This window comes from Mobula birostris, chromosome 32 (genome assembly GCF_030028105.1).
Source record: "Mobula birostris isolate sMobBir1 chromosome 32, sMobBir1.hap1, whole genome shotgun sequence".
Classification (NCBI taxonomy): domain Eukaryota; kingdom Metazoa; phylum Chordata; class Chondrichthyes; order Myliobatiformes; family Myliobatidae; genus Mobula; species Mobula birostris.
Genome location: NC_092401.1, coordinates 23,629,463 through 23,647,639, shown reverse-complemented (window position 1 = coordinate 23,647,639; position 18,177 = coordinate 23,629,463). Strand labels below are relative to the sequence as shown.

Here is an 18,177-nt window from a genome sequence, read left to right as displayed (position 1 = left end):
TGAGAGAATGCTGTGTTACCATTACAGAGAAAGTGTAGTGCAGACAGACAATAAGGTGCAATGTTATAATGAGTTGGATTATGAGATCGAGTCCATTTTATCGCATTGATTCCGATTCTTGCAGGGAATCATTCGTTAGTTTTATAACAGCGGGATAGCAGGGCATTTAGAATCTGAAATTGGACGTGGCATGAGAGAGCTTAAACAAAGAACTGGGAGGGCTAAAAATGGCAATGAAATGTCCTTGGCAAGGTGGATTAAGCAGAATGAATCTGTGGAATTCATTGCCATAGATGGCTGTGAGGCCAAGTCATTCGGTATATTTAAAGTGGAGGTTGATAGGTTCTTGATTAGTAAGGGTGTCAAAGGTTATGGGAAGAAGGCAGGAGAATGATGGAATGGCAGAGCAGACTCGATGGGCCAAATGGCCTATTTCTGCTCTTATGTCTTTTGTTTTTATGGTCTTATCATAGGTAAATTATTCTTAGGGATAGGATCAACTTGCATCTGGAAAAACTTGGACTTATTAGGGCTAACCACCATGGCTTGGTGCAGGGGAAGTTCATGTCTTTTAAACATGACTGAGTTTTTTCACGAGGTGATAAAGATGATTGATGAGGGTAGGGTAGTGAACGTCGGACATGTGGACTTTCCTAAAGCTTTCAGCAAGTTTCCTCATTGTAGGCCGATCCGGATGATTCAGGTACATGGATTCCACAGAGACTTGGAAGTTCAGATTCAAAATTGGCCTGGCCGTAAGGTACAGAGTGTTGGTGGAGGGGTGGCATTCTGGCTGGAGGCCTGTGAACGGTGGTACTCCATGGAGATCAGTGCTGTGACCTCCTGGTGTCTGTGATATTTGTAAATAGTTGGGTAAAGATGTCGATGGAATGACTACTAAGTTTGCAGATGACACAAAAAATCGGTGGAAAATGTGGATAGCGAAGAACATTCTCTGCGTGGAAAACTTGCTGCTCAAGTCCTTTTTAAATCTTTCCCCTCTCACCTTTAACCTATGCCCTCCATCCTCCTATCAAGAGCAAAAGACAATGCCCATTCACTTTAACAACGTATCTAATGGGTTTTAAATAAAGTCGCCAATCTGTGAACCAAGCTCCAGTGAAAACGGCCCCAGTGCCTCTATTCTCTGCTTATAACTCGAGTCCAGTCTCAGCGCCATGCTTGTGAATCGTTACTGCGCTCTCTCTAGCTCAATAGCTTCTTCCCCACAGCTGTGTGAGCAGAACGGTACACCGTGCTCCAAGTGCAGCCTCACCATCATTTCGTACTGTCTTGTACTCCGCTTCCCGACCGATGCAGGTAAGCTTGCCTATCTACCTGTTTCATCACCGGCAGGTAGCCTGACGAAGGGTTCCGGCCCGAAACGTCGTGATGCTGCCCGACCTGCTGGGTTCCTCCAGCGTGTTGTGGGTGTTGCTCATCATATATTTTTATAATTTATGCTCTCATATTTTTAATATATTTTTATAATTTAAAACACTCTTCAAGATTCGGTCATTTAGTGTGTAAGTCCTGCCTAGTTTAATTTCCCTTCTACATCATAGAACATAGAACAGTACAACACTGCACAGGCCCTTCGGCACATGATCTTGTGCCAATCTTTTAATCTATGCCAAGATCAATTTCGCCCTTCCCTCCCACATAGCCCTCCATTTTTCTTTCATTCATGAGCCTATCTAAGAGTTTCTTAAATATCGCTAATGTTAACACCACACTTGGCAGTGCATACCACACACCCACCAACCCTCTGACCTAAACAACAGGAATTCTGCAGATGCTGGAAATTCAAGCAACACACATCAAAGTTGCTGGTGAACGCAGCAGGCCAGGCAGCATCTGTAGGAAGAGGTGCAGTCGACGTTTCAGGCCGAGACCCTTCGTCAGGTCATAGCCCTCTGACCTACCACTTTAAAATTATGTTCTGGTGTTGACCATTTACGCCCAGGGAAAAAAAAACACTGGCTGTCTGCTCTGTCTGAGCCTCCTATCATCTTGTACACCTCTATCAAGTCACCTTTCATCCTCCTTTGTTCCAAACATAGATGCTGCCTGCCCAGCTGAGTTCCTCTTTAATTTTGTGTGTTGCTCCAGATTTCCAGCATCTGCAGAATCTCGTGTCTCAACAGCACCATCTGCTGATTGACAGCGGCATTACATCACGTACAGAGAGTAACAACGTGACTCGATGCTGGAACTCATCAGGTCAGGCAGCATCTGTGGAAAGGAATAAACAGTCGAAATTTCAGGCCAAGACCCTTCACCAGGACTGGAAAGGAGGGGGGAAGAAGCCTGTATAACAAAGTGGGGGGAGGAGGGGATGAAGTAAGAAGCTGAGAGGTGATAGGATAAAGGGATGGAGAAGAAGGAATCTGATGGGGAGGAGAGTGGACCATGGCTGTACAAATTTAAGGGGAAGAGGAACTAGGGGGAGGTGACAGGCAAGTGAGGAGAAGAGAAGCGGAAAGGGGAGGCCAGAGTGGAGAATTGAAGAAGAGAGAAGGTGAGGGGGGAAATTACTGAAGTTGGAGAAATCGACATTTATGGCAACTCAGAATCAGGTTTGTTATCACCAGCATGTGATGTGAAATTTGTTAACTTAGCAGCAGCAGTTCAATGCAATGTAGCAGAGAGAGAAAAAGAATAAACAAACAAGTCAATCAATTACGTATATCGAATAGATTTTTTAAAAATGTGCAAGAGCAGAAATACTGTATATTAAAAAAAGTGAGGTAGGGTCCAAAGTTTCAAAGTCCATTTAAGAATCAGATGGCAGAGGGGAAGAAGCTGTTCCTGAATCGCTGAGTGTGTGCCTTCAGGCTTCTGTATCTCCGACCTGATGGTAACAGTGAGAAAAGAGCATGCCTTGGGTGTTGGCCACACATTTTAATTCCACGTCCCATTCCCATTCTGATATGTCTATCCACGGCCTCCTCTACTGTCAAGATGAAGCCACACTCAAGTTGGAGGAACAACACCTTATACTCTGTCTGGGTAGCCTCCAACCTAATGGCATGAACATTGACTTCTCTAACTCCCGTTAATGCCCCACCTCCCCTTCGTACCCCATCATTCATTCATTCATTTACTTATTTATTTTCTTTTTTTTTTCTCCCTCTGTCCCTCTTACTGTAACTCCTTGCCCGTCCTCTGGGCTCCCCTCCCCTTTCTTTCTCCCTAGTTCTCCCGTCCCATGATCCTCTCCCTTCTCCAGCCTCGTATCCCTTTTGCCAATCACCTGTCCAGCTCTTGGCTCCATCCCTCCCCCTCCTGTCTCCTCCTATCATTTCGGATCTCCCCCCTCCCCCTCCCACTTTCAAATCTCTGACGAGCTCTTCTTTCAGTTAGTCCTGACGAAGGGTCTCGGCCTGAAACATCGACTGTACCTCTTCCTAGAGATGCTGCCTGGCCCACTGCATTCACCAGCATTTTTTATGTGTGTTGCTTGAATTTCCAGCATCTTCAGATTTCCTCGTTACTGGAATTGAAATAGTTGGCCACCTGGAAATTCTGAATCCTTCGGATGGAGCGAAAGTGCTCGACTAAATGGTCCCCCGTCTATTATATCTCACCAACATACAGAAAGCTCACCTGACATAGACTGGGGGACTGCTTTGTCGAGCATCTTCACTCCAATTGCAGGAACCCAATGAAGATCCCTGTTTTCTGCAGGGATCACTTCCTGCGTGATTCCCTTGTCCAATTGTCCCTCCCCACTAATCCCCTCCTGGCATGTATCCATACAAGCAATGAAAGTGTTACACCTGCCCATTCACCTCATCCCTTGCTTCAGGGTCAAAAACAGTCCTTCCGGGTGAGGTAACTCTCCACCTGCATATCTGCTGGGGTTGTCTATTGTATCCGGTGCTCCTGATGAAGCCTCCTCTCCATTGGTGGAGCCGAAGTAAACTGGCAGATTTCTTTGTCCTGCTTCCCTTTTTCCCCACTCTTCTCTCCTATCAGATTCTTTCTTCTCCCGCCCTTTACCGTTCCCTCACCTGGCTTCACCTAACATCTAGGCTAGTCCTCCTTCCCATCCCCCTGTCTTTTTATTGTAGCATTTTCTCCCTTCCTTTCCAGTCCTGAAGGAGGGTATTAGTCCAAAATATTGACTGTTTATTCATTTCCATAGATGCCGCCTGACCTGCTGAGTTCCTCCACCATTGTGTGTGTGTGCTGCTCTGAATCTCCAACATTTGCATAAGCTCTTGTGCTTATACTTCACTAATATGCTTACTGTCATGGATTCCTGTATTGCATTAAGACACAGCCTTTTCTTCCCAGTGTTGTGGAATGAAGAACTCGAGGTCACAGGTTAAGGCGAGAGGGGAGAGATTTAATAGGAAACTGAGGGACGGCCCCTCATGACTCCACAACCTATAGACTCACTTTCAAGGACTCTACAACTGAATATTATTTAATTACATTTTTTATTAATTCCACAATTCATCTTCTTTTGCTCATTGTTTTTTGTCAGTCTTTGTTATTTATAGTTTTTCATAAATTCTATTGTAGCTCTTTATTTTCCTTTAAATGCCTGCTGGTAAATGAATCTCAGGGTAGTATATGGTGACAAATACAGACCTTGATGATAAACTTGCTTTGAACCTTTACTTTTTGACCCAGAGGGTGATCGGTATATGGAATGAGCTGCCAGAGGGTGTGATCGAGGCAGGTACATTATGTCAAAGTTACTGGATAGGAAAGGTTTAGAGGGATATGGGCCAAACATGGGCAAATGGAACTAGCCTAGATGGGAATCTTGGTAGGCATGGACCAGATGGGCTGAAGGGCCCATTTCCAGGCTGTATATGACCATTACATAGGACAGTTAGAGAAGATGAACAATTATCACTGTCTTAATTCAGGGTTTATACTTAACCACCACCGCAGGACCCTATTGGAATTTCAGTGTGTGAGGCAGAACAACTGAAACAGACCAAGCACACACGGTGTTTCACTGAGGAATTTGAAGTTACGCAGATTACTTGCGACGTGACAGCAATATCTCTCTTGGTATTGCAACAAACCTCACCAGCCAACTGCACCACAGTTGTTTAATCCTGCTGAAAGTCTGATCAAAATGCAGCCTGAGAGTGAAGACTCATTCTTTGGAAGAGAATTTGACAATCTTTGTGCATTTATATATTTTATTATGTCTTATATGCCTGTGGTTAATACGGTCTTCCAAAAGTGGTCACATTTAAATTCCAGTGTGTCCCTTGGAAGGAGGCCACTGATTTCTGTACGGGCTCTGTGTGAGAGAACTCAAAACAGCTCCATGGTTTTGACCTCTCTGGCATTATTTTGCATCATTCTCCACATTAAATGTTCATCCAAATTTCCCATAAAAGAGATTTTAGTCTCATTTTCAACCATTGCTCTGTATACTCTGACAACATTTAATGCAAAAAGATGACACATTAGTTTCCAGTGGTTAGATACACAGGATTATTTTCTGCTACACTACCCCGTCATTAATTCTCAGGGCAGGAACATCATGGGTTAAGTACAGAGTGAAAACACCGTCCACACTTCCCTGTCGTACACTCCAAAGGCAAGAACATCATGAGTTAGATAGAGAATGAAGCACTTTCATCCTGTCTCATCACACACTCCCAAGGGCAGGGAGAACGTGGGTTAGACAGAGAGTGAAACACCTTCAACACTGTCCCATCACACACTCCCAGGGCAGGGACAACACAGGTTAGACAGAGAGTAAAACACCGTCAACACTGTCCCATCACACACTCCCAGGGCAGGGACAACACAGGGTAGGCACAGAGTGAAATACCTTCAACCTGTCCCATCACACACTTCCAGGGCAGGGACAACACAGGTTAGACAGAGAGTAAAACACCTTCAACACTGTCCCATCACACATTCCCAGGACAGGGACAACATGGGTTAGACAGAAAGTAAAACACTTTCAACACTGTCCCATCACACACTCCCAGGACAGGGACAACATGGGTTAGACAGAAAGTAAAACACCTTCAATCTGTCCCATCACACACTCCCAGGGCAGGGACAACACAGGTTAGACAGAGAGTAAAACACCTTCAACGCTGTCCCATCACACACTCCCAGGACAGGGACAGTTTAGGTTAGATGCAAATTGATTCTGCCACTACACTGCTCTGCTGCACACTCCCAGAACAGGAATATCATGGGTTAGATAGAGTGAAGCTCCCTCTATACTGTCCCATCACACTCCCAATACAGGGACAGCGTTGGTTAGATAAAGAGTGAAGCTCCATCTACACTGTCCCATCACAAACACCCAATACAGGGACAGAGATGTTAAAATTCCACCTGTATCTTCCTTTCCATTGCCTACAGCAGTGAATTCCTGTCAGTGAAGGAGTGAATCCCTAAATCATCTACATGGTGTAGGACATCGGAAAAGAACTAAGTTACAAGACTGAGAACAAAGCCTCTTTATCTGAAGTGGGTGTTGGACACCAGCCAGCATCTGGTTGGCTTGTTGGGAGAGGCTGAGCAGACAGGGAGACCCAGGGGTGGATACAGCCTGCTGTGGCAGGGAGGCTCCCTGAGCTCATGTCCAGGCCACTGCACTTAAATGGCCCAAGACAACTGGATCTGGCTTGGTGGAACTGGGTGTTCCTGCACTCAATCCCAAATTAAGGAGAGTTTAGGCAGTCGTCTAGGGAAGATTTCCTTTTTATCCAAAAGTGGACAGAGGTTGGAAGTTACACAAATTGTTTTAATTCATCAGAACATCCATATTTCAAATGTTCTCCCAACGCAGGAGACCATTCAGTCCATCTAGTCCATACTAGCCCATTGTACTACAGAGCAATCCCACTTCTCCTGTATTTTTCCCTATGACCTATCCTCAACACATTCCCCACAACTCCCAACAGTTTCTGCCCGTTACTAGGGGCAATTTACAGCAGCTAATTAACCCACCAATGCACGCGGGCTTGGGACCTAGAAACCCGATTAACTCAGGGGAACCCGCCCCGTTTCAGGAGGAATACATAAACTCCGCACGGACAGCACCGGAGGTCAGGATCGAGCCTGGATCTCTGGAGCAATGAGGCAGCGGACCTACCAGTTCCCCAACTAATCACCTCATCACAGCATTTCTCCCCTTTCTTCCCTCCGTGCCGCTCCTCTTCCCACCCTCCTTTGTCACATGTAGTTTACTAATAGAACACAGAACAGTGTAACACAGGAACTGGCCCGTCAGCCGCAATGTCTGTGACAAACACAGGTCTATACGTGTGAGTGAACATGTGTGTGCATACGTGTGAGTGAACATGTGTGTGCATGTGCGAGTATATGTGGGCAGATGTCTTTGTATACATACTCATACAGTGAAGCTGACAGAATATTCTGGCAATGGAATGATCCTGAATCCTTATAATCTCTAAAAAATAAATCCATTTTAGGATAAGTCAGCAGTGCCCAGTGATTGTACATTCGTATAAAAGTCTGCTGACTCTTGGTCTGTTGATTTTGTCTTTTAACAGAGGGGTGGGGGGGGCGGAGACAGAGTGCAGGGTGGGAGGGAAGGGGAGGGGAGGAGAGAGAGAGAGAGAGAGAAAGAGAGAGAGACTGTCTCTTTTCTCCCTCTCTCCCAGGGAACATCCCCTCAGTCCCGGGAGCCGCTCTCTCTGAGACCCATGGATTCATCAGTCGGACAGCTGGTCTTTGGCAAACACAGCAAGGTAAGGGAAGTTTCTGGCTCTTCAGTGCTTCTGTTGACTGTGGCTCGCATTAGTGTGAAGGGAGATCTATTTCTTAAATGAGTTGTAAATTTTCTCTGTTCTCTCAGTACATCCAGAGAAATGCTGCGGTAATGTTGATTGCCGATGACATTCCTGGAAGGAGGGAAGGAGGTGGGAGGCAGCAATGCTCCTGATTAAGGGAGAGATGATTTCAGTGTTCAGTTCTTTGAGACGGAATCCCCAACTCCGACTGGTCCATTCATTGCCTCCTGCCAGTTCCCTGTATCCGTAGGGGTGAATCCAGGGACTCCCTTCACCACCTTCTTCCCATATAGACAGATCTGTGGCAGCCTTGCTTCCCACCATAAAACCACTCAGAAAATCCACAGTGCTCTCAATTGGAAGGAGATCCCAATTCCGGTCTCTGTGGGAGAAACAGGCGCAATGGCGTGAATTCTAATTGTCTCCGACTTCACACAATACAGGAGCTCATTCCACACCCATTACAAGTTCAGGGCATCAAAATGGTAGTTCAGATTTGAGTCAAAGAAGCATACAACAGAGAAACAGGCCCTTTGACCTCTCGTGTCCGGTGACCATCAAGTACCCAACTACATTTCTCCTGTTTATTAATACTTCAAGGATCAAGGACCAACTTCATTCCTCATATACTCAATGGTTCCTCCCAATAAAGCTGATCCTTGATCCTACCTCCTGAACCTAATAAAGTGGGCCACTGAGTGTATCTTCAGGGTTTCTGTATCCCATCCACTTCAAGGTTTGACATGTTGTGCATTCAGAGATGCCCTTCTGCACACCACAGTTGTAATGTGTGGTTATCTGAGTTACTGTCACCTTCCTGTCATCTTGGCCATTCTCTTCCGAACTCTCTCACTAACGAGGCATTTTTGCTCAGAGAGCTGCTGCTCACTTTTTTTTTGTGTCTTTCTCTGTAAATTCTAGACACATCTGTGTGTGAAAATGCCAGATCAGCAGTTTCTGAGATACTCAAAACAGTCCTGGCACCAATATTTATTCCACAGTCAGTGTTGTTTAGACCACATTTCTTCCCCATTCTGATGCTTGGTCAGAGCCACAAATGAATCACTTGATCATGTCTGCATGCTTTTATGTACTGAGCTGCTGGCACAGCTGTTCAAGGTTTGAGCTGACAGTAACTCAAATAATCGCACGTTACAACAGTGGTGTGCAGATGAATAGCTCTGAACTCACGACATATCAAACCTTGAAGTGGATGGGCTACAGCAGCAAAAGACCATGAATGTACACTCCGTGGCCACTTTATTTGGTGCAGGAGATACAGGTGGGTTGCCTTTAGGATAAAGAGGGCTTAGATGTTCCCCTTTCCTGCACTCTCATGTACTTCTGACCTTCCTCTTCCAGATGTTACCATGGGTGTCCCTGCTGCTTGTCTTCCTGATGACCGTCCCCCCCACATCTCCCACGTCCAGCCACGAAGAGGACGAGCCCCTTGTGCCCCTGAGAGACGAGGCGACCCGCTGCCCGTCCAGATGCATCTGCACTAGAGAAGAGATGGTGGACTGTGGTGGTGTGGATCTCAGCCTTTTCCCAAGCAACTTGTCTGCTAACATCCAGCTCTTGTCCCTGCAGGTACCAAAACCCATGGGCCATCTGATCACTAACCTCTCAAGACCATCTTCTTCAGAAGGTCAGGGGCAGGGACACTAGGCGGCATTAGTGACAAAGGGGTTGAAGCCCAACTTTAGCACTGCACTGCTCGATCTGATAGATTTAAGAACGTACCTGAGACACCAGTGGCCCAACGATGCTTTGAACCATAAATTTTCTCACTGCTCCATCATGGGCTGGTTTTGTAAAATGTCCAGTAAGTTTGTTAGGTCAGGAAGACTCTAACATTCAGGAAACAATGCTGGTTAGCATAATGCTACTACCAGTGACTTGGGCCTAATTCTGCTGTTGTCTGTAAGGACTCCCCGTGACTGCCTGGGTTTCCTTTAGGTGCTCTGGTTTCCTCTCACATTCCAAACGTGTACCGGTTCATAGGTTAATTGGTCACGTGCGTCCAATTGGGCAGTGCAAGCTCGTAGGGCCAGAAGGGCCTGTTTACCATGCTGCACCTCTAAAGAAAATGTTTCACCCAAGAAGTATTGACCTCATGTTGTGAGGAAAAATCTGGAAAAAAAAATGGACGAAAAGAATGTAAAATATAGGAGCGGCTTTTCCACAAGTTGGGAATGAACCGGGCTAACGATCGCTTTCCCTGCAGAATAACCAGCTGGAAAAGATTCCGGCAGAGGAACTGTCCAAGCTCACCAAACTGAGGACACTCAGCTTGCACAACAACAAGCTTCTCTCCAGAGGTAGGGGTCTGAAGGGAAGAGGGGATATACCTCTGCTCCACAGGTGAGGGTGAACTATGTCGTTGGGTGGTCGGAGAGTCAGAGTGGAGTTTATAGGGGATTCAGAATCGTGTTTATTGTCACTGAATGTTTTTATTGTTTTGTGGCAGCAATACAGTGCAGGCATAACAAATTAATAGAAGTTATAATAAAAATAGTTAAGTATTCCCAATGAGGTATGGTGAGCTAGTGCTCATAGCTGTTCAGAAATCAGATGGCAGAGAGGAAGAAACTGTTCCGAAAACACTGAGTGCACGTCTTCAGGCTCCTGTACCTCCACCTCGATGGTAGTAATGAGAAGAGGGCACGAAAAGGGTGAGAGGGAATAGAAGTGATGGGTATTCTCCAGAGCAGGGGTGGCGAAACATCATGAGAGCATGTGCCCAAATTGGCGATAATCTAAAAAATTCTCTCATGTGTCATGGTAAACTTGAGATTATCAATGTTTAATCAATTAGTAACAATATTTATGAACTTTTTAAAGGAAAAAGGTATGAGCCCTGTAGCTTATTTACATGTATTCAATGTTTTATTATTAATAAAATTGAAATAAATGAAGCATTTTAGAAAACCTTTTCAAAAATTAATATTAAACTTTTAAAAAGACAATTGAAAAATAACATCATTTCTAAATAATATTGTTATTGTAACTGTTTACTGTACAAATGCTCATGTGTAGACCAGGCCTGCGAGGATTTCAAAGTGTGTCATCCAATGTCACACGTTCACACAACTGTCCGTTAGACCATAAAAGCATAAGCAATAGGAGCAGAATTAGGCCATTTGGCCCATCGAGCCTGCTCCACCATTTCATCATGGCTAATCCATTTTTCCTCTCAGCCCCAATCTCCTGCCTTCTTCCCATTTCCCTTCATGCCCTGACCAATCAAGAATTTATCAACTTCTGCCTTAAATATACATAAAGACTTGACCTCCTCAGCTGCCTGTGGCAAAGAATTCCGCTGATTCACTACCGTCCAGGTAAAGAAATTCCTGCTTATCTCCATTCTAAAAGGATGCACCTCTATTCTGTGTCCACTAGTCTCAGACTCTCCTACCATCCTCTCCACATCCACTCTATCAAGGCCTTTCACCATTCAATAGGTTTCAATTCTTATTCTTCTGAATTCCAGTGAATACAGGCATAGAGCCATCAAACACTCTTCATATGACAAGCCATTCAAATCTGGAATAATTTTTGTGAACCTCTTTTGGACCCTCTCCCAGTTTCAGCACATCCTTTCTAAGATAAATGACCCAAAATCGCTCACAATATTCCAAGTGAGGCCTCGCCAATGCTCCATAAAGTCTCAACATTACATCATTGCTTTTATATTCTAGTCTTCCTGAAATGAATGCTAACATTGCACTAGCCTTCCTCACCACAGACTTACCCTGCAAATTAACCTTTAGGGAATCCTGCACGAGTTCGCCCAAGTCCCTTTGCATCTCAGTCTTTTTGTATTTTCTTGCCATATAGAAAATAGTCAACTCTTTCATTTCTCCTCCCAAAGTGCATGACCAAACACTTCCCAACACTGTATTCCATAGGTCATTTCTTTGCCCATTCTCTTAATCTGTATGAGTCCTTCTGTAGCCTCTCTACTTCCTCAAACCCACCTGTCCTTCCACCTATCTTCATATAGTCAGCAAACTGTGCAACAAAGCCATCAATTCCATCATCCAAGTCATTGATATATAACGTAAAATGAATCGGCCCCAACACAGAACCCTGTGGAACACCACTAGTCACCGGCAGCTAGCCAGAAAAGGCTCCCTTTATCCCACTTGTGACCTCCTGCCAATCAGCCACTGCTTCATCCATGCTAGAATATTTCCTGTAATACCAGGGGCTTGTGGCTTGTTAAGCAGCCTCATGTGTGGCACCTTGTCAATGGTCTTTTGAAAATCCAAGTACACAATAACCTGGTTGCAACTTCTTCAAAAAATTCCAACGCATTTGTCAGACAAAATTTTACCTTGAGGAAACCATGCTGACTGTCGCTGATTTTACTATGTGCCTCCAAGTACCCTGAGACCTCATTCTTAATAATCAATTCCAACTTCTTCCCAACCACTGAGGTCAGACTAACTGGCCCATAGTTTCCTTTCTTCTGCCTCTCTCCCTTCTTGGGGAGTGGAATGCCATTTGCAATTTTCCAGTCTTCTGGAACCATTCCAGAAACTAGTGGTTCTTGAAAGACCATCACTAATACCTCCACGATCTCTTCAGCCACCTCTTTCAGAACACTAGGGTGTACACCATCTGGTCAGGTGACAGATCTACCTTCAGACCTTCAGTTTCTCAAGAGTCTTCTCTCCTAGTTATAGTAACTCCATACACTTCATGATCCCCAAACACCTGGAACTTCCACCATACTGCTAGTGTCTTCCACAGTGAAGACTGCGCAAAATACTTATCATTTCATCCACAATTTTCTTGTCCCCCATTACTACCTCTCCAGCATTGTTTTCCAACAGTCTGACATCCATTCTGGCCTCTCTTTTACACTTTAGGTATCTGAAGAAACTTTGGCATCTCCTTTAATATTATTGGCTAGCTTACTTTCATATTCCATCTTTATCTTCTTAATGATTTTTTTTAGTTGCCTTCTATTGGTTTTTAAAGCTTCCCATTAATTTTTGCTCTATTGTATTCCCTCTCTCTGGATCTAATGTTGGCTTTGACTTCTCTTGTTAGTCGCGGTTGTATCATCTTGCCTTTAGAATACTTCTTTCTCTTTGGGATGTATATATTCTGTGCCTCTGAACTGCTCTCAGAAGTTCCAGCCATTGCTGCTGTGCCATCATCCCTGCCAGTGTCGTTTTGCAATCTATTCTGGCCAATTCCCCTATCATGCCTTTACTCCACTGTAATAAAATTACATCTGACTTTAGCTTCTCCTTCTCAAATTTCAGGGTGAATTTGATCATATTATACAATCACTTGCTGCTAAGGGTTCTTTTACCTTAAGCTCTCTAATCAATTCTGGTTCATTACACAACACAATATCCAAAATAGCTGACCCTCTAGTGAGCTCAACCACAAGCTGCTGTAAAAATCCATTTCATAGCTACTCCTGTAATCCAGCACCAACCTGATTCTCCCAATCTACCTGCTATTGAAGTCCCCCATGACTATTGTAACATTGCCCTTTAGGCATGCGTTTTCTATCTCCCATTGTACTTTGTAGACCACACCCTTACTACTGTTTGGACACACTCCCAGAAGGTTCATTTTACACTTAGAAACATAGAATCATAGGAAACCTACAGCACAATACAGGCCCTTCGGCCCACAAAGTTGTGCCAAATATGTTTTTACCTTAGAAATTACCTAAGGTTACCCATAGCCCTCTATCTTACTGAGCTCCATGTACCTGTCCAGGAGTCTCTTAAAAGACCCTACAGTATCCACCTCCACCACTATCACTGGCAGCCCATTCCATGCACTCACCGCTCTGCATAAAAGACTTACCCCTGACATCTCTTCTGTACCTACTCCCAAGCACCTTAAAACTGTCCTCTCGTGCTAGCCATTTCAGCCCTGGGAAAAAGCCTCTGACTATCCACACAATCAATGCCTCTCATGATCTTATAGACCTCTATCAGGTCAGCTCTCATCTTCCGTTGCTCCAAGGAAAAAGGCTGAGTTCACTCAACCTATTCTCATAAGGCATGCTCCCCAATCCAGGCAACATCCTTGTAAATCTCCTCTGCACCCTTTCTATGGTTTCCACATCCTTCCTATAGTGAGGCGACCAGAACTGAACACAGTACTCGAAGTGGGGTCTGACCAGGGTCCTATAGAGCTGCAACATTACCTCTCAGCTCCTAATCTCAATCCTACGATTGATGAAGGCCAGTGCACTGTATGCCTTCTTAACCACAGAATCAACCTGCGTAGTAGCTTTGAGTGTCCTATGGACTTGGACCCCAAAATCCCTCTGATCCTCCACACTGCCAAGAGTCTTACCATTAATACTATATTCTGCCATTGTACTTAACCTACCAAAATGAACCACCTCACACTTACTGGGTTGCAGTTCCTTAGCTATATCCATAATGATTCAATACCTTCTGATCCTATGTCACCTCTTTCTAATGATTTAGTTTCATTTTTTAACCAACAGAGCAGCACAGCTCCATCTGCCTTCCTGCCTATCCTTCCGATACAATGCATATCCTTTGACATTGAGCTCCCAGCTATAATCTTTCATCCATGATTCAGTGATGCCTACAACATCATACCTGCCAATCTGCAAATGTGCTGCAAATTCATCTACCTTATTCTGTATACTGCGCACATTCGAATACAACACCTTCGATCATGTATTCACCCTTTTCTGATTTTGTCCACCTTTTACATTGTAATTCATCATGCTAATTGCAATTTTGCCCTGTCAACAGCCTCTGCTCACTACACATTGCTTCCGTTTGTAAACCAGCTACCATATCCTCAGCACTAGCTGGCGCCAAGCCAGTGTGAGACAGTTCCTGTGAAAACATCCCACTGCTCTAGGTTTGTAAAGAAAATCATTTGCTGCTTCATTTAGCTGTAAGGATAATGTGTCATTTAATTATAGGTGGGGTTTAAGGAATCAAGGGATGGCGCTACATGCTGCGGGCCCACAAAACTTTTGAGCGTGCCGTCTTGGTGACACGTGCCATAGGATTATCACCCTTGGACTAGAGCCACCATAGACTGAACCAGAATCAGCTTTGTTAACATTGGCATCTGCCATGAAATTTATTGTTTTGTGACAGTGGTGCAGAGCAATATATAAAAAGCATATAAATTACAATAAGTGTCTTCAGGCTCCTGTATCTCCTCCCCGGTGGTAGTTAGAGAAGAGAGCACGTTCTGGGTGGTGTGGGTCCTTAATGATGGATGCCACCTTTCTGAGGCATCACTTTTCGAAAATGTCTTTGATGGTGGGGAGGTTTGGCCTGTGATGGAGCTGGCTGAGTTTACAACCCTGCGCTGGATTTGGTGATCCTGTGCAGTGGCCCCTCCATACCAAGTGGTGATGCAACCAGTTCGAATGCTCTCTACGGTACAGCTGTAGAAATTTGCTGGAGTCTTTGGAGACATACCAAATCTCCCTAAACTCCTAATGAAATATTGCTGCTGACGTGTTTTCTTTGTAATTGCAAGTAATAAAGGACAGATGAAATTGGTGGTGCCTATACTCTGGTGCACAGTGGAGCTGATCTCATCCTTGAGGTGGCGGCACAGATTTAAAGCTCTATAGTGGCCACTGGGTACATCAGGAGGCTGTGAATCATTGGAATCCTCTGCCCTGGAGAGCTCGGGATGTTTCAGTGCTGAGCAGGACAAAGCTGCGATCAGGAGAGTGATGAATCAGAGCATCTAAGGAAATGGGATTGGGCAGGAAGAATGGAATCAAGTTCGTACCCCATAAGCCAGGACTTGAGGGACTGAGTTATAGGGAGAGGATGGAGAGGCTTCATTCCTTAGAACATAGGAGACTGAGAGGTGATCTTATAGAGGTATGTTAAATCATGAGGGCAGAGATAGAGTGAATGCACTCAGTCTTTCTCCCAGTGTTGGGGATTCAAGAACTAGAGGGCATTGTTTTAAGGTGAGAGGAGAAAGATTTAATAGGACACAAGGGATTCTACAGGTGCTGGAAATCCTGAACAACGCACACAAAATGCTGGAGGAACTCAACAGGTCAGGCAGCACATATGGAGGGAAATAAACAGTCAATGTTTCGGGCTGAGACCCTTCATCAGGACTGAAAGGGAGGTGGGTAGAAGCCAGAATAAGAAGGTGGGAAGAGTACAAGCTGGCAGGTGGTAGGTGAGACCGGGTGAGGAGTAAGGTGGATGATGTGAGAAGCTGGGGGGCGATAGGTGGAAGCGGTAAAAGGCTGAAGAAGGAGGAATCTGATGAAAAGGTTAATGGAATAAAGGGAAGGAGGTGATGAACCAGAGGGAGGTGTTAGGCAGTTCATAGAGGGGTGGTGGAAGGAGAAGGAATGAGAGGGTCATCAAAATGGGGGAAGACCCATGGCAAAGTGGGGGGGGGGAGCAGGGGAAATTGGTTATCAGATGTCAGAGAAATCGATGTTCATGCTTCAGGTTGGAGGCTGCTGAGATGAAATATGAGTTGTTGCTCTTGCGACCTGCATTTGGCCTCATTGTGGCAGAGCAGAAGAGGCCATGGACAGACATGTTGATATGGGAATGGGAAGCCGAATTGAAATGGGTGACCACTAGGGGATACTGCCTTCTGCATTGGACGGAACAAAGGTGCTCAATTTTGAGAGGCAACTTTTTTTTTCACACAGAGGGTGGTCTGTGTGTTGAATGAGCTGCCAGAGGAAGTGGTTGAGGCAGGGACAATAACAAATTTTAAGAAACAGTTGGACAGGTACATTGGATTGCAAAGGGTTAGAACAAATGGGCTAAATGTGGTCAAATGGGACTACCTTGGTCAGCGTAGACCATTTGGGCAAAGGTCCTGTTTCCATGCTGTATGACTCCATAACAATGACAGAGAACACTGGAATGTTATGTTCTGTTCCAGCTCCTTTTTCAAGATGTACTGTTTTTACAGGGTTACCAGACAAGGCTTTCAAGTTTCTGCGGGAACTGGAGCACCTCTACTTGTCCAATAATAAGGTGAGCATCTGGCATTCCCTGTACTGCTGTGATAGGCTGCACAGGCCAGACTTCATCAAAGGAGGGGAGGAGTTGTGCACAGGGTCGGCTGGAGATGATTGAAGTTTGGTGAAGTTGTGGATCGCTTGGACGGTTGTTCTAGGTTGCAGTGGGACATTGCCTGGATGTAGAGTGGGATGAGAAACATAGAAACATAGAAAATAGGTGCAGGAGTAGGCCATTTGGCCCTTCGAGCCTGCACCGCCATTCAGTATGATCATGGCTGATCAACCAACTCAGAGCCCTGTACCTGCCTTCTCTCCATACCCCCGATCCCTTTAGCCACAAGGGCCGTATCCAACTCCCTCTTAAATATAGCCAACAAACTGGCCTCAACTGTTTCCTGTGGCAGAGAATTCCACAGATTCACCACTCTCTGTGTGAAGAAGTTTTTCCTCATCTCAGTACTACAAGGCTTCCCCTTTATCCTCAAACTGTGACCCCTTGTTCTAGAACCAGAAGTACCAGATGGAGACAAACCTGGAAAATTGTGAAATAATAATTTGAAGGCAGAAGACAGGGTTAATGGCAGGATTTTTGGAAGTGTGGAGGCATAGAGGGATCCATATCCATTGATCCCTCAAGGTTCTGCACAAGTTGATAGGGTTGTTAAGAAGGCAATTAGGATGTTGGCATTCAGAGGATTGAGTTCAAGAGCTGTGAGGTAATGTTGCAGCTCTGTAAAACCCGTTCTAGACCACATTTGGAATATTGTGCCGAGCTCATTATATGAAAGGTGTGGAAGCTTCAGAGAGGAGGCTGGGGAGATTTACTAGGATGTTACCTGGACTGGAGAGCATATCCTGTGAAGGTAGGCTGAGTGAAATAGGATTTTTCCCCTTTGGAGAATGAGAACTGACCTGATAGAAGTGTACAAGATGATAAGAGGCATAGATCGAGTCAAAAGCCAGAGATATTCTCCCAAGCAGGAATGGTTAATGCAAGGGCCCATGATTTTAAACTGATTGGAGGAAAGCATGGACAGATATCAGAGGCAGTGTTAATACACACAGAATGGTGGGTGCGTGGATCACAATGGCAAGGGTGATGGTAGAGGCACCTACGTTAGGGACATTAAAAAATTCTTAGACAGACACGTGGATGATAGAAAAATAGAGGGTTATGTAGGAGGGAAGGTTTACATTGATTTTAGAGAGTAGGTTAAAAGATCAGCACAACAGTGTGAACCAAAGGTCTTGTACTGTGCTGCCATGTTCTCTGTTCTATGAGATGGCTTTGAATTCTCATGGGCTCCTTAAATCCCAGCCCTTCCCACCCAGCCCACATTAGGGGGAAAATACACAGAAGTAACCATAACTGAAAAAAATAGCATTACTCCAATACATCACTGTCATTGAAACACGCTGAAA

The 18,177-nt window shown here is 44.9% G+C and overlaps 1 protein-coding gene across 1 annotated transcript in view; it reads left to right on the top strand.

Moving 5' to 3' along the window:
• The first annotated feature begins 7,598 nt into the window (after positions 1–7,598).
• Positions 7,599–18,177, top strand: part of LOC140191186 (podocan-like protein 1) — a 37,146-nt gene continuing 26,567 nt past the window's right edge. Inside the window, exons 1-4 of the mRNA XM_072248344.1 lie at positions 7,599–7,715; positions 9,120–9,347; positions 9,985–10,078; positions 16,704–16,768. Of these exons, the coding sequence (XP_072104445.1) occupies positions 7,671–7,715; positions 9,120–9,347; positions 9,985–10,078; positions 16,704–16,768 (432 nt within the window). The 5' untranslated portion in view covers positions 7,599–7,670. The remainder of the gene's footprint in view (positions 7,716–9,119; positions 9,348–9,984; positions 10,079–16,703; positions 16,769–18,177) is intronic.